Source organism: Schistocerca piceifrons, chromosome 2 (genome assembly GCF_021461385.2).
Source record: "Schistocerca piceifrons isolate TAMUIC-IGC-003096 chromosome 2, iqSchPice1.1, whole genome shotgun sequence".
Taxonomy (NCBI): domain Eukaryota; kingdom Metazoa; phylum Arthropoda; class Insecta; order Orthoptera; family Acrididae; genus Schistocerca; species Schistocerca piceifrons.
The window spans coordinates 249,591,555-249,616,587 of NC_060139.1; the positions used below are offsets into that span (position 1 = coordinate 249,591,555).

The 25,033-nt window shown below is 36.3% G+C and overlaps 1 protein-coding gene across 2 annotated transcripts in view; it reads left to right on the forward strand.

The window, feature by feature from the left end:
- Positions 1–4,077: 4,077 nt before the first annotated feature.
- LOC124777186 (adrenodoxin-like protein 1, mitochondrial) overlaps positions 4,078–25,033 on the forward strand; it is an 85,433-nt gene continuing 64,477 nt past the window's right edge. For both annotated transcript variants that reach the window (XM_047252499.1, XM_047252500.1), the window contains exon 1: positions 4,078–4,266. In XM_047252499.1, coding sequence (XP_047108455.1) covers positions 4,155–4,266 — 112 coding nt within the window. In that variant the 5' untranslated portion in view covers positions 4,078–4,154. The remainder of the gene's footprint in view (positions 4,267–25,033) is intronic.

The following is a 25,033-nucleotide window of genomic DNA, read 5'->3' on the forward strand; positions in this document are numbered from 1 at the left end:
TTTTTGGTGGAGAAGCGCACAGAGTCTCATACACGTCATCTTCACTGACAACCTCCAGAAAATTTTCGTTGTCATCTTCTGTCAGCTGTGGGGTTAGGATGTCGAGGAATTCTTCCAAGGAAGTATCACTACTCTGATGTACAGAATATAGCTCGCAATAATAGCGATAAATCTCGTCCGTGATACCCTGCTGGGCTCTGAGAATCGTGCTGTGTTTTGTTCGAATTTCATCAATAAAAGTTCTCCCGTTTTTCGTATGCTTCACTAAATGGTATAGGGAAGCAATTTCATCATCTAACATCGAATTTGCCTTCGATTTTATTTTCAACCCTTCCATTTGACTTCTCTTGATATTAAGTAACTTGGCTTTGACTTTTTTTATGTCTGCTATCCGAAGTGAAGAACCTGCTGAGACTTGATCATATAGATTTCTCAGAATGGAATAGTAATATTCCATAGTGCATTTCATTTCCATTGCGCTCTGAGCACTGTATTGAATAAGAACCTTCCTCGACTTTGGCTTTGCCATTTTAACCCACCAGTCAATAGCAGTGGCATATCTACTACAGGCACGCAGGCATATTGCCCATGTTTCTTTAATCAGGTCTTCTAAGTCATGATTTACCAACAAGGAAGCGTTCAAATTCCACTGATTCTTGAATTGGCGAACCGGCTGTCTTGTTAGATTTATGCAAGCTAAGACACTTAATGGTCTGAAAAGTACGTAGGAATGGTTTCTACTTTTGTCACGGAAGTTTCAAGATCTTTAGAAATATATAGTCTATCAATCCTGCTATGTGATGTTACTGTGACGTAAGTGAACTCAACAATGGAGGGGTACTTGATTTCCCATATGTACTTTAATTCTAAACCAGTAACTAGTAGTTTTAGTTCACTAGAGAAATTAAAATTTGGTAACTGATCTTTTCGATTTAAAACACAATTAAAATCACCTCCAAGTAATAACTGTCTTGGAGTTTTCCTTAACAAGTATATCAGGTCATCTTTGAAAAAATGTGCCCTGTCAGCTTGATGAGAACTTTCTGAAGGGGCGTACAAGTTGATGATAGTCACATCATAGATATTTAGTCCTAGTCCCCTTCTGGATTCCAGTCGTTCCACCTCGCCTGACAAAACCGGGAATTACCAAATCCGAAATTAGAACTTCTTGTAACAGGGCAATATCAGTCGCGGATTAGTACAAAAATTCCTGAAGGGCCGATAATTTCAAACCGGTCGTAATTTTATTTATGTTTATAGTGGTGACAGAATAAGATTGCGTCATTGTGCTGTCACTATATAGTTGATGAACTAATTTAATTTCCTGTGGTTCAGGGTTCAGTTAAGCTGTAACAGTTTTCTCGGAAGGCTGAACGTAGAGTAACACTTCCATCAGTTTATTAGTTACTGTCCCGTTTTTTTCTACTTCTGATGTTTTATCTTGTACCGCAAGCAGACTGATTTCCTGGTAAACTTTCTGATTTTTCCTCCAGTGATTCGTGTAGGACCGTTTCGGGCCGAACATTCTTTGGGCTTGGGTCGCCCCTACTGGATTTTCCCTTCCCTTGGTTACGAGCTACATTCTCATTTGGTTGCGTCGGCATTTTACTTCGCGGCTTATCTGGAGCAGCAGCAGCAGACGCTTTCGCAATTTCGGTTGCCGGCGCCTGCCCTGAGGTGTTGACTGTGATTTCAGTTTGGCCACCACTTTCTCAGTCTTTATTAATTTCACTCACTTCCTGATCGAGGGAAACAAATGGAGACTGCAGTTTCGTAACCTCTCCCTGAATTTGTTTAGTAGTAGATAGCTGCTGATCTTTGCAATCGGCTACTGTTTCTTGCAAATTAATGCTGTTTACACCCCCTTCATTTCCTGGTACCGTATGTGTATTATCTTTCTGTTCATTAGTTTCTATTCGCATTTTGCCTTCAGGTTGCTCTGCCTCCTCATCACACTGTTTTTGCTTGCGAAGTGAGGGAGAGGGACAAGACAGCTCGTCCTCTGAACAACTATCAGTTATCTCCAGAGGTCGTTTTTTCGGTCGCATTTCAGTTTCACGAGTAGTGGCAACAGGGTTTCCTTTTGTTGTTAATGGGGGAAATTGACTGTTATCGTGAAGGGAGACATCAGCTTGGCCTGCTGCGGTAACATCCTCAACCAGTTGATCCGGGCTATTCTTTGGTAATAGATCATTTAAGGTAAGCTTCTGACGCTGTATCAAATTACTTTTAAGAACAACAGTTCGCCACGGACATTCCTGTCTGAAGGGGCCGGTTTCGTTACATATATGACGAGTAGCTTCCTGACCTGTATAAACAATTTGTGCTTTATACCCACAAACAGTTATGTGAGACGGAATATTCGTCTTGACGTCCATCTGTACACAGCGGACCCCGTTAAAACACTGCAATTTAAAGCGAGGCGATCATCTTTCATTTGCAATTGATTTAACGTCTCCGTAGTTTGAAAGAGCTTCCTTAATCTTATCATTTTCAATTTCAATGGGAAGATTCAAGACACGAACGGTTTTGTAATGAATGTCCGCTCTATAGATGGAAACCTTACTTTTATAACCATTTCTATGCACAAAATCTACTTCATAGCCCCACTTTCGTAACACTTTATCAACAGTCGAAGCACTGATTAACTTGACAAAAATACAGTATTTTTCCTGATCCAGTTGCCAGGTATGGACGGTTTCAGAATTTAGACCAATCACCTGTGTAATCCAGTCATCTGTTTCCAGGGATGTCGGCTGAACAGGACGGGATTCCTTGTCAAAAGCAAATGCCAGAGTATTCTTCCTGAGGTTTGTAGCCATGATTAATCCAGCGAAGCAATTTTTGTTAAACAACTGAAATTCCAATTAGCAGCAGCAAGACCAGAAAGAGCGATCAGATCACAATGAATAGGAACGAACACGGAGATTAACGGACGGACGGCACTCGGCGAAGCACAAATACAGCGATGTAAACACGGAAGTGCAGCGCAACAGTTAACAGCGGCCACTCGCGAGCGCGGCTGAAACGGAACTGCGAAAATAAAGAAAGTAAACTTTCCACTCAAGGGAAGACTTGAACCAAGAACCTCTCGTTCCGCAGCTGCTCACGATAACCACGGGACCACGGCGCTCCTGAGCTCACATTATCCTTGATGTTGCCTATCTTGCTTATTTTTTTCATAGTTCCACACAACTTCTTCCTGCTTTCTCGATTGATCTGTGTTCAGTTTTTCAAGGCCTATCCACTGTGCCAACTTATAACTAAATCTGAGTGGGGTGCGATAGGGAGGTTCCCTTGTTAGAAACAAACTGAACTACAGCTCATTGCCCACATATGTAGCTTCCAAGAACATATTGTCTCTAAATGTGTAAAAACGTGATATGTAGCTTGTCAGAATTGAGGCACAGTACTTTACTTCACTTCATGAAATCACCCTTCAGGACAGTGTAAATAGCTCAAGATTTTTCTACACGATTTCACTCTATGCTTGTTTAGAAATTGCAGCAACAAATTCTAGATCCTTGTAGTTCATATTACCAAGAATCCTAGTCACCGTCAGCCGCTCATGTGGAAAAATTTCTCTCCTCATACAAGTTTTTTCCGTCTTATACTAGGAGTTGTAAGCGTCAGAAGATATTTGCGCGTTTCTAAATCAATCCTCAGCTACTGTAGTCGTCGAGTTTCCCCCATAACTTGTGAAGTAAATTTGTATGCGAAAACTTTGTATGCCTTTGCTTAAGCTGTTTCTGGCATCCTTGCTTTTTGTTTTCCGCAACACAGACCATAATAGGATTTCCTCCATTTCTGAATAAATGATTGAAACTTTGAGGCTACTGTGGGAGAATCTAGTCACTTGCCACAGAAATTTCTTTTCTACACCGACATATGGCAGGCTAGGTATAGATTGGAACTTTCGTTATGTCAACATACCACTTTCGCAGCCATCTATTGCCTGCCCAGCCTTTGGCGCAAATATCTGCGCAGATAGATCGTTGCGCGCTAACTTGCCTGAATACAGTGCAAAATCGTCACATACGATATTCTGCTGTGTCTAATGTCTCTGATTCACAGAATCGTGGTATAGTACTGTGGCGGCGTTGGATTTGGTTGTTGTATGTGTTGATTTCCTCAAACAATTTGAGTTGTGCGTAATGTCATGTCGTATTGCTAATTTAATGGTCTCGTCATTACTCCGTCTACGTAGAGCAGGAAAATTTGTAACACCAGATCGTTTATCAAAGAGAAAATTTCATATAACCAGCAGTAAGTTTTTGCCTATGTAAACATTATGACTATGGTTAACATTTCCGCTTCAACATTTCTTGAGACATGTGGATAATTAAAAAATAAATAAATAAATAAAATCATCAATTGCTTCGAAAGGGGTCAGCAAGAGTGGTGGCTACGTGACAAAGTAAAGTATCAAGCGTAGCCCACTGGAGAGCCGGTTTGTATGCACAGAACTCTTTTCCTCTGTATAGTGGGTAAATCAAACTGTCTTATTTTATATTTATTGATCCAGTTGTAACATGCAGTACAGATTCGTGTAAGTTTTAATGGACAGTTGCAAATAACGTAACATGCAGTAGACCTATAAACAAGAGGAAAATACGCAAAACGTTCTTACATTCTTAATTTCATCGACATATGTTTTAAGAATTTCAGGTTGCACATATTTAGAAGTTCTTGTACAAAATGATATCCATGCTTTATCAGGAATATCCGTAGTTTATTATTAAATAATGGCTCGAAGAATTATTAATTTTTCCGGTGTTATTGTATAATGTGGCGCCACAGTGGGTAATAAGTTTCTGATAGGACTACGGCATCGAAAACATTTTTCTGGTATTTGACTGCCCAGTAAAACAATTATCTTTTTTATAGTTCACAGCACGCAGCCTACATCCGAAGTACGTTTGTTCTAAGACTATTATTGTCGCAGAAAATCAATCTCTTGTGAAATGGTGGATGGATGTGCTAGATATCCAACACGAAGGATTTCTATTGATACCTGTGTTAAAAATTTTGTTAAAGTTCATATCTACATCGTATAAAAGTTCCATGTATTTTTCCTTAAGAGGTGTTCACTGCAATATGACTGATAGGATAGTAAGAGGTGTGGTGGTATGTACCACCGTCCATGGCCAGTCGTGAAAGTCATTAGGTACAGGAGTTTGTTCTTAGCGAGATAAATAACATACAGTGCATTTGACAAATAATGTTTCCAGTGTCTTTTTTACACATAACTCATTTCTTGTCAAATTATGGGGAAAATGTGTGATGACAGTTTTTCAGCATATTCAGCATATCACCCAATAAAAAATAAATTTTACACCCACCTCCTTAGATTTTCATGAAATTTGGCTCAAATGGTTCTAATACCATCCTGACAACACCTGCAATTTTTTTTTGCTGTATCTCTTACAATTTTTTTTATAAATTTTTAAAGTTTTTATGTTTTGCGTTTTCTGAACCTTCGGAAATGGTCAATTTAATTTGTATTCAAAACTTTAAATTTGCTTATCTTAAAAACTCTTTTAGATAACAACATGAATTTTTGCAGCAAGTTTATTTATTATACGTATTTGAAGATAAAAATGATGCTATTAAAATATATTAATATTTTCTATGAAAAAAAAAATATATATATGTATTTTTTTTTTTTTTTTTTTAAATGGATGTTTTGTTTTATAAGAATTGCAATATCTAGAGTCTCAGACCTGATAGAATGCTCAAATTTGTTTTAATTTACTCTTAAACATATAGGCTACTTGATAAAACAAAAATAATGATGGCTTTTTAACATGTTTATTAATTATAGTAGATTACATTAGAATTATGTACGAAGATAGTTTACTTACGACACTTATGTATAACCCAACTGATTGCTTGAAACATTGAATTTTTTGAGTAATTTTGTCTTTTTAATAAACATTAATGCTGATTCAAACTGTTTTTCCACTTCATCCAAGAGCTTTCAGTTCTTTTGATACAGTCTTTTTTGAAGTAATACATTCTCCCAGTGCCGCTTGATTGAGATGCGTCTACTACACAGACTATGTGCTCCAAAGGCACTATGCAGGAATCTTCTCTTTCAGGCCAATAAAATGATGCAGCTGGTCCTGAAGGATGTAGAAATAGAATTTCTGCATCTTCTTCATCATTGAATATCAGTTACCATCATAATTTGCAGTCACATAGCTATTTACGGATGGTTCAACACGAACCCAATCAGAAGAAAAATAGAAAGAAAAGACTATGGAAGGTTTTACACTATCTGTAGTCCTTCTAATTTCAAGGTTGTTTGTTGGAAGTGGTTTGAAGTTATGAAAACTTCTAGTTCCAGGAATGGTTCGGGTTGCTGAAAAACGTTTTTCTAGTTTTAACCGTAGCAAATCAGCTTCTTTTTTGTCAATAAAGTGAAAATGAATGTTTTCAATATTTTTTTCACAAAACTTGTACACATTGATTTCTGTCATTATTTGTTCTTCGTCTGAAAGCTGTAGACTGGCTTTCCTTAAAATTCTTTTAATAGTTCCTCCTAGGCCATCACAAATTGACTTCCCATGACTTGTTGCAAAAAAAGAGTGTTGGGCCTTCAAATTAAAGTCTCTCAAGTGTTCAGTCAAATTTTTAAAACTGTTTCTATTTTTGTACTGCCCAGCACAACCATCTGTAAAGTAGTGAACTGAGTCAATGTCAGTATGATGTAATGACAGCCACTTTGTAATTTCTTTTTGTACAAAGTTAACAAAACCAGTGTCATGTTCTTGGTTGTCACTAATAAAACAGTGGTTGGAAACAAAAACATTGTTTTCTTCACTTCTTAGAAAAGCTCCAACTGGGTGTAGAGTACAACCACCTCTATTCCAGTGGTAACTTTGGATCTTATTTTGTATAACAAAGGAATAATTTTCGCTGAAATCCATCACAATAATTGCTGTTTTGGGTGGTGGGTCTTCTTTCAATCTTTTAAAGGCTGCTGATTGGGATTTTGCTATAAACGAGTGCGGGGTGAGCTTTTCCAATGACCTAACCAATAAAGAAATGTAGTCTTCAACACTGATAGACTGTTTGATCATTTCTGCCCCGTCTGTGTTAACCCACTGACTGATTACAATTTCTTCTTCTAAATCATAATCTTCACTTAGTTTTTCAGTTAAGTACTCAGTTAGTGCAGTATTTGCAGGACAGCTGTCGCAATGATGTAGCATGCAGTTTTGGTTTTCCATGTTGCACACAAGCATCTTAATTAGGTCTTTATAAGATTCTTCAATTTTCACAGCATCCAGTAATAGTTTGACATTCTGGTGGATACTGCATACACATACAGTGTGTTTGCCTGCAGCACCAGCAAGGATACACCATTTAGGTCTCAAGAAACAAAATTTTGAAAATCCTACTTCTGCCTCAGGATTCTCCCATTTGAAAGAATAATAGAGTTCTCTCAAGTTACACAAAATGAGTCTTTTTTGCATGTACACATTTTTTGAACACTTACTTTGTCTTTTGTTCCAGGTAGCACTCTGGAACTTTCATCCTTTTCATAAAAATCTGTTACAAGTCTTACTGTATTTTCAGAAAGAGTTTTACCTTTTTTTGGACCAGGAGTTTCCAAAATACCCTTTTCAGATTTTAGCTTTGTAGCTTGTCGCACCATGTACTCACTTACATTAAATTCTTTCATGACTTTATTTCGAGTCCAAGAATCTGGAGCCAAGGTCAGAATCTGGATTTTTCTAGATCTCCCAACAGATGAAATCTTCTCTTTCATAAGAGAAATCATTACATCAAAATCCTTTGCTTTCTCAACCACACTTTTATCTTCTTCGTCATCATCAGAACTTAGTGCATCATATTTTAATGCTTTTGAAACCGCCTTTTTTGCAGTCTTTTCAATACTGCTAACCTTCCTTTTAAAATAAGACCCTTTACTTTGTTCTGACAAGCCATGAAGCTTTATCGGTGTTAAACCTAAATAATCAAGAGCAATGTTTGTTTGTACGAGGGATTCATTTCTGGATTCCAATGATTCTAATTCAACCATGACTTCATCATCTGTTTCACTTTCATTGACTTCAACTCTTAATTTTTCCTCACAAAAGTTACGGCATGTTGAGCAAAGCTTTTGTCCAGGTTTTATGCTAATATTTTTTGTCAGTAATTGTTTAGAAAGATCCAAGCCTACACTTCTCAATGATTTTTTGATAGGCTTTTTGTGTTTTTTTAGTGGGTATACACATGTTGTTTGATACTTTTCAAAAACATTTAAAAAGTAGTAGCTGTGGTGTGAACATATATTCTTAAATTCACACAGATTAATTCCAGATCGTAAGTGGATCAAGTCTTTTTCTTCCTCACTCAATTCTGATACCGGTTGTAACTTTTTTGAAGGTGTGTAGGTTGTTTGGAAACAGTCAGATTTTTTAAATAACCCTACACTACAGGTTTGAATATCTGACATACTGATTTCACTTTTGGTCTGATTACTGTTCTGGTTACTTTTATAGGATATTGGAAAAGAATCTCTGTAAACTAAGTAACAGTACTTAATGAGAGTTTGAATAAACTTAATAAAATACTATCCAAGCACTATTTAACACTGTAATAATTTTTTACTTCAAAACACAGGAGTAACAATACAAAATCCAAGTGTACATTGTTACTCCAAGAAGACAAAAACTTATTTTCGGTGTCTAAGTGACTTGGTATTTTTTATTTTAAAATATAATTAATATTATTTTAAAAATTAGATAACTATTAAACAGGTTAAAAAGCCAACATAATTTTTCTTTTATCTAATAGCCTATACAATTATGAGTATTTTAAAACAAATTTGAGCTTTCTATCAGGTCTGAGACTCTAGATATTGCAGTTTTTGTAAAACTAAACATCCGTTAGCTAAAAAAAAAACTTGTAAAATTTTTTTTCATTTGGAAGATTTTAATATATCTTTATGGTAATTTTTTTTAACATTTAGATATAATACACAAACTTATTCCAAAATTTCGTACTGATATCTTGAGTATTCTTTAATATACAAATTTTTTTAGTTGTGAGGACACGTTTAAGTTACAGTTTCCGACTTCTGAAACAACGCCAAATCTAAAAACTTTAAAAATTTATAAAAAAAACTATAAGAGATAGAGCAAAAAAATTTTACAAGTGCTTTCAGGATGATAAAAGAAGTAATTGTACCAAGTTTCATCAAAATCTGACATGGTTGGTGTCATGGCCTGGGTGACTTGACATGGAATGACCAAAGAGTGTGTGTGTGCGCCATGAAGATTCCAAATTTATGTTACTTCAGTGATCTTCAATAAATGTTGTGCAATGGTAGCAAATTTCTGGATCCTTGCTCTGTTATGCCAGGAACAACAGCATGTCAAACTGCAGCATTTTTTTCCCCGGTTTCGAATAAGTGTCCTGTGTGCAAACAGCTCATGCATCTACACAAAGTTATAGACAGAGCTGAAACTAGGGTGAAGTTCATGCAATTGTCTTAGGCATATTCTGGAAAATTTTCTTTAAAACTGAAGGTGGTCAAATTGGGAGCATCTTCTAAATTGGGTCACTTGACATGGAATAACCCATTGAGGTAATTTTCAGGGTTGAAGTATATCCCCCCCCTCCTGCTTGTGGTGTCAGAACTGTAGGATAGAGTTGGTGAAGCCATCAGATGTGAAAGCCAAAGGAATGTTGTGAGTAGAGCTGTAGTGTAGCATAATTTTTATTTCCATGACATATTTAATGCACTTCCATCATTTGGTATATATTATGTACATATATCAGTGTGATGAAAAAGGATAGTTGCTACTTACCAAATACCTGGAAATGCTGTGTCTCAGATAGACACAACAGAAAGACTGTCAGAAAATGAAGTTTTTGGCCAACAAGGCCTTCGTCGAAGATAGAACACAACGTACACAAACACAGCTTGCACACACATGACTGCTGTCTCTGGCTGCTGAGGCCACTTTGTGAGCCTCATGCGTCTCAGCATCTCTGCTATATGGTGAGTAGCAACTACCCTTTTTACAATATTGTTACACTCTACCCTGTATTTTCCATTATATACATATATTGCACATAAAGGATGAGAAATGGAGACTGAACAAGCTCTGCATTACCTTATATCTGGGTCAATCCATATCAAATGGTACAGCACTGGTTGCTTAACCATCTCAGAAAACTTTTATGTTTGCTGGGTGAATTCCCCAACGTTTAGTGGTCACAAAAATATTTTTTTTAAAAACATTGTTTATTATTTTGAAATGGTGGCCATATTTGTTCCAGGCCGCATACGTTTTTTCGTATTTGCAAGCACCTACGTTTTTTACAATTATTCAGTAGTGGATTGTCCTAAGCCTTTCAGATACAATGCATTTAGTTCAACACACACTGGGCTACAAATTAACATCGTTATCACTTAGTTGAATGTATTCTTTAATATATTTTTAATAGTTCAAAGTTATCAGCCACAATAAAAAAACTCAATTTTTGAACAGTAGTTTTCCAAAGAAAGATTAATTTCTCAGCTTTAATATTTTTTTCTGGTAGTACCCTGTATAATATAGTTACTTTGTATAGAGTATCAATGGTGAGCAGCTTACACTTAAAAAATACGCTAGGCCTATTTTTAAAAAAATGTTTTTTTTCTTAATTTTTCCATTTTGTGGCCTACAATCTCTTTGTTGGGGGACCAGATAGATATCTGAAATTTTCACATTTAAGAGACCTTTATGATATCAAACTTCAGTATAAATTTCAACTTTGAGATTCAATTGAAAGTTATGGAAAAAGATTACAAACAAGAGTAAAAAATATGTTTAACATCTGCGACATCTGGTAGCCTAATCTAATAAAGTATACCAACTGCATAATGTAACACACCAAATTACTCTAGCTAATGATTATATGTCAAAACAGTGCTGTGATAATTGTTTCAGCAGGCTAACAATTGCATCTGCAAGCCTATACAAGTCTAATTGTTGTCTTCCCCCTCACACCAACAATTGTCTACTCATACTTATTTAGCTAGAAGCTCTTGAAGTGTGCAGTTAAAAAAATGTCTCAGTGTTCTGTTGATGTTATTAATAAAGCATGTCATTAAAGTGTGTGTGGAGTGTATCCTAAAGACATTACTTTAATCCAAGATTACAGTGAAGAAGAAAAAGTGTTTTACTTAAGTAGGCCCAGAGGCCAAATCGACATGCAAATACCATGAAATGACATACTTAAAAAAATTTCATCACCTTTTTGGTCAGTCTTCCATGGACCCTTTTGAGAAACATAAGAAACATATAACAAAAGGTCTGCAAGAAATAACATTTGATCATTATTCTAAAAATAAAAGCCCTTTTTTCAATCTCATGCCGGGAAAATCATTGTGTCCAACATGTTATTCTAAGATATTTGTAACTCGCAAGAGAAAGGATAGTGAAACCTCAGATACAGAATTTTGTGATTTATCAGCAACCATTAAAAAAGTAAATACAGCTTGTGAAATCCTGGGTATGTCGCCTGCTAGTAAAATTAGAAAACTAAGTCAAGATAAAAGAACAAGTGCCTTGAACACAAAAATTGAGAAATTGGCAGCTACAGTCAAAAAGAATTTGGAAGTTTCATTTCAAAATACAATTTGTACTAAAGCAGATGGAAGTTCTAAAACTTCACCAACTGAATATGATGATTTGATAGAAAAACTAAACACTAAATGCAGTACTTCAAACAAAGTGGATAAAATTAAGATTATCAGTTTACTGCTGAATTCCTGGAGTTGAGCAAAAGTGATTAATTTAATGTGTCAGAACGTCTTGTTAAGTTAACAAGGCAATTAGTAAAATAACAAGGAATTTTAGCAGCATTACAAAAGAAAAGTGCATCTGATTTGGTAGCTGAAAAAACAATCAATAAAGGAGGCACTGTCATGAGTGGTAAAATACCAGTGGTTATAGGATTCAGAAAAGACCCTTTTTTAGGGTAGGGAGGACAGAAAGAAAACAAATTTTAAGAGAGGTTAGAACTGAGACAAACCTTCAGTTTGAGAAAGAAATCAAAAAACATAATTCCAGCTTATTACATCAACATAAACAGCCATTGGTTAAGAATTTTCAACTGTCAGCAGATATTTTAACTCCATCCAATTTTAAGTCAGTCAATGTGAAATGTCAGCTATCTTTATTGCATCAAAATATTCGAGGACTGAGAAATAAAATTAATGAATTAACTATCTGCATAGATGAATTAGAGTCTTCAAACCCAGCTGACATAATCTGCCTCTCTGAACATCATGTGACCACTGGTATAGAACTTTTAAGTGTTACAGGGTTTAGGTTAGCATCTCACTATTGTAGATCAGAAATGGAGAAAGGAGGAGTTGCCACATTCATCAGGAACTGTCATAAATTTAAGAACATAGACATTCATAAATTTTGCCTAGAACAGCATATGGAAGCATGTGCAACAGAATTAGAATTTCACAAAAAATCTTTCATAATATTAAGTGTATATCGAGCACCTGCAGGTAACTTTAATCTGTTTGTAAACCACCTTGAAGCTGTACTGGCCCATTTAACAACCAAAAACAAAGAAATAGTGGTTGCTGGTGATTTCAATGTAGATTTCCTTAAAGACTCTCCCAATAAGAACCTATTTGAGTTAGTAACACTATCATTCAACTTAATTCCCACAGTAAAGTTCCCCACTAGGATAACCACTTGCTCACAAACAGCCATTGATAATATCTTTATAGAAAAGTCAAATGAACAAAATTATATTACAAAACCAATAGTCAATGGCCTCTCAGACCATGACATGCAGTTCCTTCTGTTAAATGTTAATACTGAACAAGATATAAAATCTGTTAAATCTGAGCTCAAGAGGGTAATCAGTAAGCCAAAAATTGATTATTTTAGGACACTCCTCAGAGACATTCACTGGACTGATGTTTACAGTGCTCATGGCATGAATGAAAAATATAACATTTTTGCTAATAAAGTGCTTACCTTATTTGAACACTGCTTTCCCCCAAAACTTACCAAGGTTAGAGCAAAGTCTACAAAGAAGCCATGGATTACTCGAGGAATAGGGGTATCTTGTAAAACAAAAAGAAAACTGTATCTGTCAATCCGAAACATTTCCAATGTTGATGCTATAGCACATTATAAGAAATACTGCAAAATATTAAAGACTGTAATACGGATGTCAAAGCAAATATATTACAAGGAAAAGATAGTCATATCAGATAACAAAATAAAGACAATATGGGATATAGTGAAGGAGGAGACCGGTAGAACCAGACATGAAGAGGAACAAATAGCATTAAGAGTAAATGATGCATTGGTGACAGATGTGTATAGTGTTGCAGAACTTTTTAACAAACATTTTATAACTGTTACTGAAAAGATGGGGTTGTCAGGTTCGGTAGATGCTGCTATGGATTACCTTAGACCAGACATTTCAAGTAACTTCCATAATATGAATTTGACCCTCACTACCCCAACAGAAATAATGTCCATCATAAAATCTTTAAAATCAAAAACATCTAGTGGGTATGATGAAATATCAACAAAGTTAATTAAAGAATGTGATTCTGAGCTAAGTAACATATTAAGCTATCTGTGTAACCAGTCGTTTATCAGTGGAATATTTCCCGAATGGCTGAAATATGCTGAAGTTAAGCCACTGTTTAAGAAGGGAGATAAAGAAATAGCATCAAATTTCCGTCCAATTTCACTGTTGCCAGCATTCTCAAAAATTTTCGAAAAAGTAATGTACAGTCGTCTTTATAACCATCTTATCTCAAATAACATACTGTCAAAGTCACAGTTTGGATTTCTAAAAGGTTCTGATATTGAGAAGGCTATCTACACTTACAGTGAAAGTGTACTTAATTCATTAGACAAAAAATTGCAGGCAACTGGTATATTTTGTGATCTGTCAAAGGCATTTGACTGTGTAAATCACAATATCCTTTTAAGTAAACTAGAATATTATAGTGTAACAGGAAATGCTGCAAAATGGTTCAAATCTTATATCTCTGGCAGGAAACAAAGGGTGTTATTAGGAAAGAGACATGTATCAAGCTATCAGGCATCATCCAACTGGGAACTAATTACATGTGGGGTCCCACAAGGTTCCATTTTGGGCCCCTTACTTTTTCTTGTGTATATCAATGACCTTTCATCAGTAACATTACCAGATGCCAAGTTTGTTTTGTTTGCTGATGATACAAACATTGCAATAAATAGCAAATCAAGTGTAGTCTTAGAAAGATCAGCCAATAAAATATTTGTAGACATTAATCACTGGTTCCTAGCCAATTCTTTGTCACTAAACTTTGAAAAAACACACTACATGCAGTTCAGAACTTGTAAGGGGTGTCCCAAGAGTATATGTCTAACATATGATGACAAGAAGATAGAAGAAGTGGACGGTGTTAAATTCTTGGGATTACAGCTTGATAATAAATTCAACTGGGAGGAGCACACCACAGAACTCCTGAAGCGTCTTAACAAATCTCTGTTTGCAATGCGAATTTTGTCAGACATAGGGGATATAAAAATGAAAAAGCTGGCATACTATGCTTACTTTCATTCCATAATGTCATATGGGATTATTTTCTGGGGTAATTCATCAAGCCAAGCTAAAGTTTTCCGGGCACAAAAACGTGCAGTAAGAATTATATGTGGTGTGAACTCAAGAACATCCTGCAGAAGCCTGTTTAGGGAACTAGGGATACTAACTACAGCTTCCCAATATATTTATTCCTTAATGAAATTTGTCATTAAAAATATATCACTTTTTCAAACCAATAGCTCAATTCATGGAATCAATACTAGAAATAAGAATAATCTTCACAAGGATTTAAAGTCACTTAGTCTTGTACAAAAAGGTGTGCATTATTCAGGAACACACATTTTCAATAACTTGCCAGCAGCCATAAAAAGCTTAACAACCAATGAAATTCAGTTTAAGAGAAGCCTAAAGGATTTATTGGTGGCCAACTCCTTCTACTCCATTGATGAATTTCTGAGGAAAACCAACTGATTTGTATATAAGTACAACATATCTTCTGCACAATTTCAGGGCAGTAATGTGTTCACTGAAAATTTGTGTGTGTGTGTGTGTGTGTGTGTGTGTGTGTGTGTGTGTGTGTGTAAGTATAATCTAACTTCTGCACCATTTCAGTGCAGTAATGTGTTCATTGTAAATAAGTATTACAGTAGTTGTATTACATGTTTCTTACCTTATAAATAAATAAAAAACTTTTTTATTTTAAATTCAGTGCAATAGTATTTGTAAAATGACTCTTAGTGTTCATTAAAAAATGATGATCATTCCACTTGGGACCTGTGGAATGGTACATTAGCTTATTTGTTTTAGTTTAAATATTTGTCATGTATTGTTGTTTTTCTGACATGTTCCACATCCTGGAGGACCTCCTCACTACGGATCAATTGGAATGAAAGTAAATCTAATCTAATCTAATGACGATGACAATAATGGCAGTTTGATGTCTGGCAAAAAAGACTGTGTTTCTGTGAAAGAAAATGGTTCTAAGAATCAAAGACAAAAAAGGTTATTAATGTGTAATGTAAATGAACTATTCACTGAATTTAAAAAAGAAAATCCTGATATTAAAATTGGAAGATCAAGGCTTTGCGAGTTGAGACCAAGATGGTGTATTGTTGCAGGGTCATCTGGCACCCATAATGTTTGTGTTTGTTTCGATCATCAGAAAGTAAAGTTGATGACAGACGGGGGCAATGTATAAAGAACTTTTGGAAGTTATGATATGCAATATCGACAGTTACAATTGTATGATCAAGGGAAAATGTGAAGATTCTCCAGGCAAACAACACTTACTTGCCATATTTGAAGAATCCTAAGAAGATGATTTGATGCCTGATAATATAAAATACGAACATTGGGTGACACAAGACAGAACTGAAGTGATGACAGTCATAAAATCAAGAGAAGAGTTTTTTGAAGTGTTGGTGGCTAAGCTTGAAAATCTTAAAAATGCATCATTTTATTGCAAAAACTCAAAGTAAATTTTTGAAAGACAAAAAGCAAACCTTGGCAGCTGATGAATGCTTAGTTGTTGCTGACTTTTTGGAAAATTATTCCTTTGTTGTTAAAGTTAAGTACCAGGGCACCACTGGGTAAACAAACAGGTCACAGTTCATCCATTTGTATTCTATTATAAAGATGAAGATAAACTAATGAGCCACATATTTTGTGTCATAAATGACTACCTTGAACACAAGACTACAGCAGTACACATTTTTCAACTAATAGGTTTTCCGTGATTTCCCTAAATCACTTCAGGCAAATGCCGGGATGGTTCCTTTGAAAGGGCACGGCCGATTTCCTTCCCCTTCCTTCCCTCACCCGAGCTTGCGCTCCGTCTCTAATGACCTCGTTGTCGACGGGACGTTAAACACTAATCTCTTCCTCCTCCTTTTCAACTAAAATTAATAAGCTACATTAAACAACAACAACATAAAAAAAAAAACAAAAAAACTGATTTACTTTTCAGATGGGGCAGCAAGTCAATATAAAAACAAAACAAAAAATTATTAACATCTTTCATAAAGAAGATTTTGGGTTTGATGTAGAATGGCACTTTTTCGCTTCATGCCATGGGAAGAATGCTTGTGCTGGTGTTGGGGGTACAACAAAGCGAGCTGTCACAAAAGTAAGTCTGCAGTGGACTGATGACAATCATATAACACCTCAAGAAATGTTTGAATTCTATAAAAAAACATATCAATGAAATTACCTATGTTTTTGTACAATGTGAGGAAATATAAGAAGTCTATGACAGTGTCTTGAAGGAAAGGTACAACATGTGTCAGAAGATTAAAGGCACTCGATCTTTTCATTGTTTTGTACCCCATTCACACAAGTTACTGAAGTGTAAGATCACATCAACTTTGCCTGATAGTGAACATCATCACTGTGGAAAACTTGTACAACTGTTTCTTCAAAATAAAGGCATAATGGCTTGTGTTTATGATGAACAGTGGTGGATTGGCGAAGTTGATAATATTGACTGTCTAAACCAAGATCTACATGTTGTATTTTGTCACCCTCCAGGACCAAGGACATCTTTTAAGAAAATTGAGAAGGATCAAGTTTGGATACCACTTTAAAATTTACTAAGGAAGCTGTCTTCCATGGAATTTACAACTTTGACTGGGCGAACTTATAATCTAACACCCAAACTGAGTGAACAAATTTCTCAGATGTTCAGTGAGCGATGTACTAAAAACAAATAACAAGAGAACAATATAATGTAATTAGTAGTAATATTTTCAATTAAAAAATTAAGTAATTATAGATATGATTAAATTATATACAGTAACTGATATGTTTTATTCCATAAGCCTAGATACCGCAGATGTTAAAAAACATATTTTTGACTCATGTTTGTAATTTTTTTTCCATAGCTTCCAATTGAATCTCAAAGTTGAAATTTATACTGAAGTTTGATATCATAAAGGTCTATTAATTGTGAAATTTTCAGATATTTATCTGGTCCCCCAACAGAGAGATTGCAGGCCACAAAATGGAAAAATTAAAAAAAAAAAAAAAATTTAAGTAGTGTACCATTAAACGGGGTGATTTTGGACACAGTGGCAAATTCGGACAGCATGGCTTATTTGCTCTTTGCTACCGCATAGAAACAAAGAGTTACTTATTTTAACATCAGTGTGCCAGTTATTTTAAGTGCAAGGTTGCATTTATCGCTTTCCACTACTTTTATTTTGCGTCAATTGTTTCCCTAGGTGAATAATTGACGAACAGTCTTAGTGTTAAAAATCCATTCATTATCGTAAAGTGGAAACTTTATATTGTTGCGCCGAGTGGGAACTTATTGTAACTGTTATTGTCGACGCACTCAGTAGCTAAAAGCATTGAGACAATTTCTGTACACGTTTGTAGAGTTTCTCATGCAAGGTTATAAAATAATGATGGTTTTTGTTTAACAGTGTACTGTGTGGGGTGATTTCAGACAATGCCAAGAACATACAAGAGCAGGAGAGGTGCTATAGTACAGTGTAATTACGACCGGGAACTTTTAGAGAAAGCTGTTCGTGATATTCAGAGTGGTAAATTATCGTACAGAAAAGCATGTGATTTGTATGGTATACATAATCAACCCTACAAAATAAAGTGCAGAAAGCACATCAGAAAAAACGGGAGGAGAGTCAGTGCTAAATAAAGAAGAAGAAATGTTGAAGCAAGGTATATTGAGGGCTGCACATTGGGGGTTTTCCTTCACTAAATTGGATATTAGATATTTAGTTAAAGGCTACCTTGATAAATCGAGCTGAAAAGAGAAGAAATTTCGTAATATCTTCGCAGGAGAAGAATGGGTGCATTTATTCCTCTAACGACAGTCAGAAGATCTTTCCATTCACTTAAGCGAAAATATTAAATGAGCTCATGCAGAAGTTAACAAAGAGACTGTTTATTTAAATTCTTGCAAAATAAAAACATATCATTTCATATCACTTATTCGTAACAAAGGGCTCCCTTAAAATGTGTAAAATGTCACCAAAATAAAATAAAAAGCATGTAGAATTTTAAAAAAAGGCAGTAACTGTCCGAATTCGCCCTCTACATACTGTAACTTCGGACAGAGATTTAAAAAATGCGTGTCCGAAATCACCCCAATCCATGGGGTGACTTCGGACACTTTATTTAACTGCCTCAGATAAATGTACCTACACATACAATTTCTGCTGAAGATAAGGTGGGTAGATCACGTAACTAATGAGGAGGTATTGAATAAGATTGGGGAGAAGAGAAGTTTGTGGCACAACTTGACTAGAAGAAGGGATCGGTTGGTAGGACATGTTTTGAGGCATCAAGGGATCACAAATTTAGCATTGGAGGGCAGCGTGGAGGGTAAAAATCGTAGAGGGAGACCAAGTGATCAATACACTAAGCAGATTCAGAAGGATGTAGGTTGCAGTAGGTACTGGGAGATGAAGAAGCTTGCACAGGATAGAGTAGCATGGAGAGCTGCATCAAACCAGTCTCAGGACTGAAGACCACGACAACAACAACAACAACAATTTCTGGTTCTGGGATATTTTATTTGTTACACGTATACCCTACCACTTCCATAACAATCAATTTAATCTGACAATATATACAAAAGTTACGATCAAAATAACGACAAAACCACTGGAAATCACCCTGTTTGACGGTATTTTTTAAGTGTAAGCTGCTCACTGTTGATACTCTATAAAAAGTAACTATACTATACAGTATAATAGCAGAAAAAATATTAAAGCTGAGAAATTAATCTTTCTTTGGAAAACTACTGTTCAAAAATTGAGTTTTTTTATTGTGGCTGATAACTTTGAACTATTAAAAATATATTAAAGAATACATTCAGCTAAGTGATAATGATGTTAATTTGTAGCCAAAGTGTGTTGAACTAAATGCATTTTATCTGAAAGGCTTAGGACAATCCACTAATGAATAACTGTAAAAAAGGTAGATGCTTGCAAATATGAAAAAACGTATGCGACCTGGAACAAATATGGCCACCATTTCAAAATAATTAACAATAATGTTTTTTTTTTTTTAAAAAAATTTTGTGACCACTAAACATTGGGGAATTCACCCAGCAAATATAACATTTTTTTGAGATGGTCAAGCAACAAATATTTTTTTCTTGGACCACTTAGTATGGATTGACCCATCTACTACATCATTAGGTGATATTTTTTCTGCAGGCTTTCATTTAAATTGTACAACCGAGTGGGGTGGTGCAGTGATTACCATACTGGACTTGCATTTGGGGACTGTTCAAATCTGTGTCCAGCCATCCTGATTTAGGTTTTCCGTGATTTCCCTAAATTACTTCAGACAGATGTCGGGATGGGGCCTTTGAAAGGGCGTATCTGATTTCCTTCCCCATCCTTCCCTAATTCAAGCTTGTGCTTGGTCTCTAATGACCTTCTTATCAATGGGACGTTAAACACTAATCTCCTCCCTCCTATGTTGTACATGATGAGATTCTGCTGTGGGAAGACGTTAAATTTTGCATTTGGTAGGATGATGGTTTATTTCACCATTCAGTCATCCAGATTTTGCATTTCCATGGTTTCTCTAAATTTTACAAAGCAAACATCAGCATAATTTCTTTTAAAAGAGAACAGCTAACTTCCTTCCCCGGCCTGACCATATGGTGTTTGTTACGTCATTTTCAACGGGACATAAAACTGTGATCTTTCCTTCCTTTCAAATTTATGTTAAAGGTAATATAAGTTCATAGGCTGTGTGTTTGCTCATTATTGTTGCTTTCCACCTCTGTGATAAACTGTTCCAAGAATATAGCTTAACTGTGTTAGTTTAATCTTCTTTCATGTACTGCAACAGGTGTTTTTACCCTATATCACAGTCTTTACAGTTGTAAAAGACATCTTGGTTATTGTGTGACTGGTTGCAAACTTTATTGGGAGTGTTCTTATTGTCTGTATGCACTGAGCATTGTCTCCTGCAAAAAGGCTGGGGTGTGTTCTTATTTACTATCTCCACTATTTTTTTCATATAGATGATTGTAAAGTGAAATGTTGTATACCTCACTCATCCCAACTTCTTTATCCAGAACCTGCCATTACTGATCTACTAGGCTAAATGAAGTGTGGTTCTGTATCCCCTTTTATCGCAGTTGGTAAGCTGTGTTTCAAACCCACAAAGGCGTTAGACTGACTTGTACGTGGGTAAAACTTTTTTGAAATCTTTATATTCCAGATTTAGATTTTACTTACTTTTTCAGAAATGGAAATCGGCCCTTTCCAGAGTCCAATTTTCTGATCAATCTATATTGTCATTACTAGTACTTTGTCTGCTGGCTTGTCAGGAATGGAAAGCTGAATGCAGATATTCTTTCCTTCTCCCCCCCTTAATCCTTTCTTTCATTTCTCTTAAGATTGTGTTGGCTATTGTTGATTAGCTCAAAACTTTGTGGCATTTATGCTCCATTTGTCATTCTTCAGTGCATGTTATAGTTTATCGTTTATTGTCTCTCTCCCTCTGTACTCATTAGTCCTATTTCTTGCAGGATTTATTCCTGCTTTTATTTATTAAAATGTAATTACAATTGATTGTGTGAATTAATTCACCTTTGTGTACCTGTAATTTATCATCCATTCTAAAATGCTTTCCTTTTCACTGAATTTACCATGCAAATATTTCCAGATTTTACATAACGTTTCATCTATTTTTGCAATTAAAGTCAGCCATCCCGAACTCATGATTTGCAGTATGTCAAAATTAATCAAAATAGCAATAATCTAAGTCTCACAACAAATATAAAATACTGGTTGCTCCCTGCAGTAAACAAAGTAAATGCCACTTGCTACAAACCAACACCAAACAGTTCTGCAATACCTCTCATTAATAAATTTATGGAATTACAACTGTATTTAGTAATCACTTCTGAAGTATAATAGAAAGTATAGGGACAAACAATTCAAGAAAAAAATCATATCAGTATGTTAAAAAAGCAACTCTCATACAGTTCATTCTCACGGATTTATCACTGACTTCTCCTTCTGTAATTAAGATAAACAAAAGCTCATCTGATTTTGACAGTATTTCCACTGGACTACTAAAGATTTGTTCTCATATAGTAAGCCCCGCCTTATCAGAAATATGTAATGCATCACTAACACGAGGCGTTTTTCCAGAGAGACTGAAATGTATTCTAGAATAGTATTTCACCTGAGCAACAATAATAGAATTGCTATATTGTGAATGCCATTTACGTATTCCCTCATCAAATTTTACAAACATTAAATAACAAAATACCACCAGTTGGTTTTTCTGTGGCCTGTCTAAGGCATTTGGCTGTGTGAATCACACATAGATGAACTGAAGTTTTATGGGATTTATGACGTAGCGAACCAAAGGATAATGTCAAAACTAACAAAAAGAATGCAGAAAATTGTACTTAGTAATTCAACATATCCATGTCAATGATAAAGTCTGCCACAGTTGTAAAAATTATTTCTAAAAAGGAAAGTTCTACCTGGTTTCAGGGCATATGTCCCATCTGCATATTAAAACATATCATTAAAATATGTTAAAATAATGCACCCCCTGGTACATGACATGCACGAGAATATAGTCTTGAATCGTAGGCCTGCCAGAAAGCCTCCTGCACACGGCAACGGGCCGGGCTTAGACGCGCGCCTCACTTGGATCTGCATGAAGACAGATGGGTGGTCTTTCGAGCACAATGCATCATAGACATCCATCAGACTAGTATGACATACAATTCAAAGTTGAAATGCTGGTGGGATGTACCTGTAACATTAGAGGGTGAACTGATTAAGCTGTCTGACAGTCAAAATTTAGATTATTGTACCCACCAGCAATAGGTCTAAGAAACCACCAATTGTCATCCGCCCCTTGACAACTCTTTCTATTCCACAGAAGAATTTCTATTATTGTAATGTGTAAAAGGTGGCTGAAAGGAATTACCCACCCCTGCAGATTTAAAAAATATGAACGCTTGTAAATTTTCAGCATGTTGTTGTATTTACAAATTAAATTGCAGTGTGACTGTAGAATGACTCGTTCCACATCATTACAATTTATTGTGCAAATGATCCACGAAGATAACTACATATATACCAATACTGCTGTGGAACAGCCTTAAGACTGTTTTTTTAAATAATCGTCAAATCAAAGCTGGGGTGCTATTTCGATATCGGAGAGCCTCGGCAATACTGAATCTTTAAGAAGGGAAAATGGGTTGAAGGTGTGAATTGAAGTTTGTATTTGTGAGGGCATTGGACTAGGGTGGTCTGTGCGGTTGTGGTAGCCGTGATGCTGTGGTGCTGTAGTGGGTAGCACGTTTGCTGAGTAAGCAGGAGACATTGGCTCAAGTCCAGGCTGTGCACAAACTTAAATTCATTGCTTCAGCTTCTATCTGTATCAAAGGTAAAGTTGAGACTTGTTTGTCTTCCGAGAAATCTAATTCCATCTGATCAATTCAGAGAGGGATCAATGGAGGCATCCGATCCCACCTGTTGGCTTTGACCCGTGACATGTGGGTGTTGTGTTGTGTGACGTCATTACAGCGCAGAGTTTAGTTTATGAGTGTGTTGTGTTTGTAGATGTTGTCTTGTTGCGGTTGGTGGTGTCCTCTGGTGGTGTATTGGGTTCATTTGGGTGTCAGTGCTTGCAGTTTGCATTTATCGGTCGTGACTTATAGAACAGAAATTAGTTTCAGTGAGTTAAGAATTAAGTTTCTGTTGTGTTTATGTTATTGCGGTGTCGTTTGATGTTATTGGTATGCTGATTGTCACTCGGTAAGTCATTTAATTCAATTAGTGGCTTCTTTTGTTAGGTATGGATATTACTTCTAAGTTTAATAGTGCGTGTCTGCGGGCTGAAATGGGGGATGACATGTTGTCTGTCATTAAGTTTCTGCAACTTTATGAGCTTCTTACGGAGATAGTGAACTGCGGCGTATGCAAGCAGAATATGCAAGTTGGGGGTTAGTGTGTAGCGCCGGAACTTTTTTATGGTAAGTGGTCGTTTTTTTTTTTTTTTTTTTTTTTTTTGGTCTATTGTTAGTGTGTTATGATGATCAGTGGGTTTTTTGTGTGTTGTTGGGTAGGTGTTATTTACTGCATGTGTTGGTGGTTGATGTTTTGGTATCAGCACTTGTGGTTGATTTATGTATATTAGGGGAAGTACAGGATTTCAATTTTTTTTGGTATTGTCAGTTGTATTTGAGCTGCATAGGTCATGTGGAGTGTTAGATTCCAAACTGTCGTTGTAGCTGTGTGTGTTTTGGTATCGTGAGTTGCTGTTGACCTATATAGGTCAAGGGAAGTGTCCGATTCCAATTTTTGTTGTTTTAGGTGTTGGTTTTGTGGTAACGATAGTTGCGGTGTGTTTATAATTTTTGGAGTAATTTGTTTTTATTTTGCGGTATCGACAATTGCGGTTGAGCTATGTAAGTGAAGGGAAGTGACCGATTCCTGTTGATATTGTAAGTGTAGCAGAACTTGGGAATTTTGTGGTGTTTTAATGTTGTCGTTTTGTGTGGTTTGGGACCATTGTGTGTGTCCGTATGTGTGTATGTTTAGCTTGTCCCCACCCAAAAACCCCCCAATTTCTCGTGCTGGTCCCGTTAGTTTGATTATATTTTTGGAGAGAGATGTGTATGTTGGTTTTGTGTGTATTTTCATGTTTGTTGTCGTTTATGTAATGACATCATAGGCGCCATATTGGAAACATTGAGAATGGTCGTTTCCACCATATTGGTAACGTCATGGGTCAAAGCAGATGGGTAGGATCGGACGCTTCTGTATTCTTTTTTAACAAGAGGTGGAGCCCCTCCACCCCACACCGGCATGATGGCCAACACAAAAGGTCTACTGCCATCTCTGCATAAGGGTTAGTATTCACTAAAGTGAGGTGTCGCAGGATGTGGGTACTGCGATGTTTGCGTACGTCTGGTTAGGATTAACCATTAATACGCGCTCATCTGGAGATAGATTGGTCGAAATCTGACGAAGGGTAGCGGTTTGAAGGGCAGAGGAAAAAAAGTGCCAAAGCAAGAGCCAAGGGAAAAAAACCTCTGCGAAAGTTAGGTCGGGCGGCAAGAGCAGTAGCGGTTGTCTTGCTGCCTGCGATAGGTTGTGCAAGGATAGGCTATGTTAGCAGTGGGTATCATACATGTCGATACCTTGACGTTGTGCGTTTGTGCTGCTCGGCGGCTGGCGCTGGGTGCTGGTACGGAGTCCTCGTTCAGCGTCCTGCAACCTGCAACAGTTAGGTTTGTTATCGGTCTTGTGTCCGATAGGTCATATACCGGAGGCACAGTGTGAGGGAGTGTTGGCAGATTATTCGTGCATCTGTGGGCGAGCTCGTCGGTGTCCCGGCTGTGGCCTGTTGGTTGGCTCTAATAGCAGCTGGTAGTTGCCAGTCAGTGTTGCTGATATGCAGGGGCTTACCGGCGTTTGTCGCTGTTTGCGTA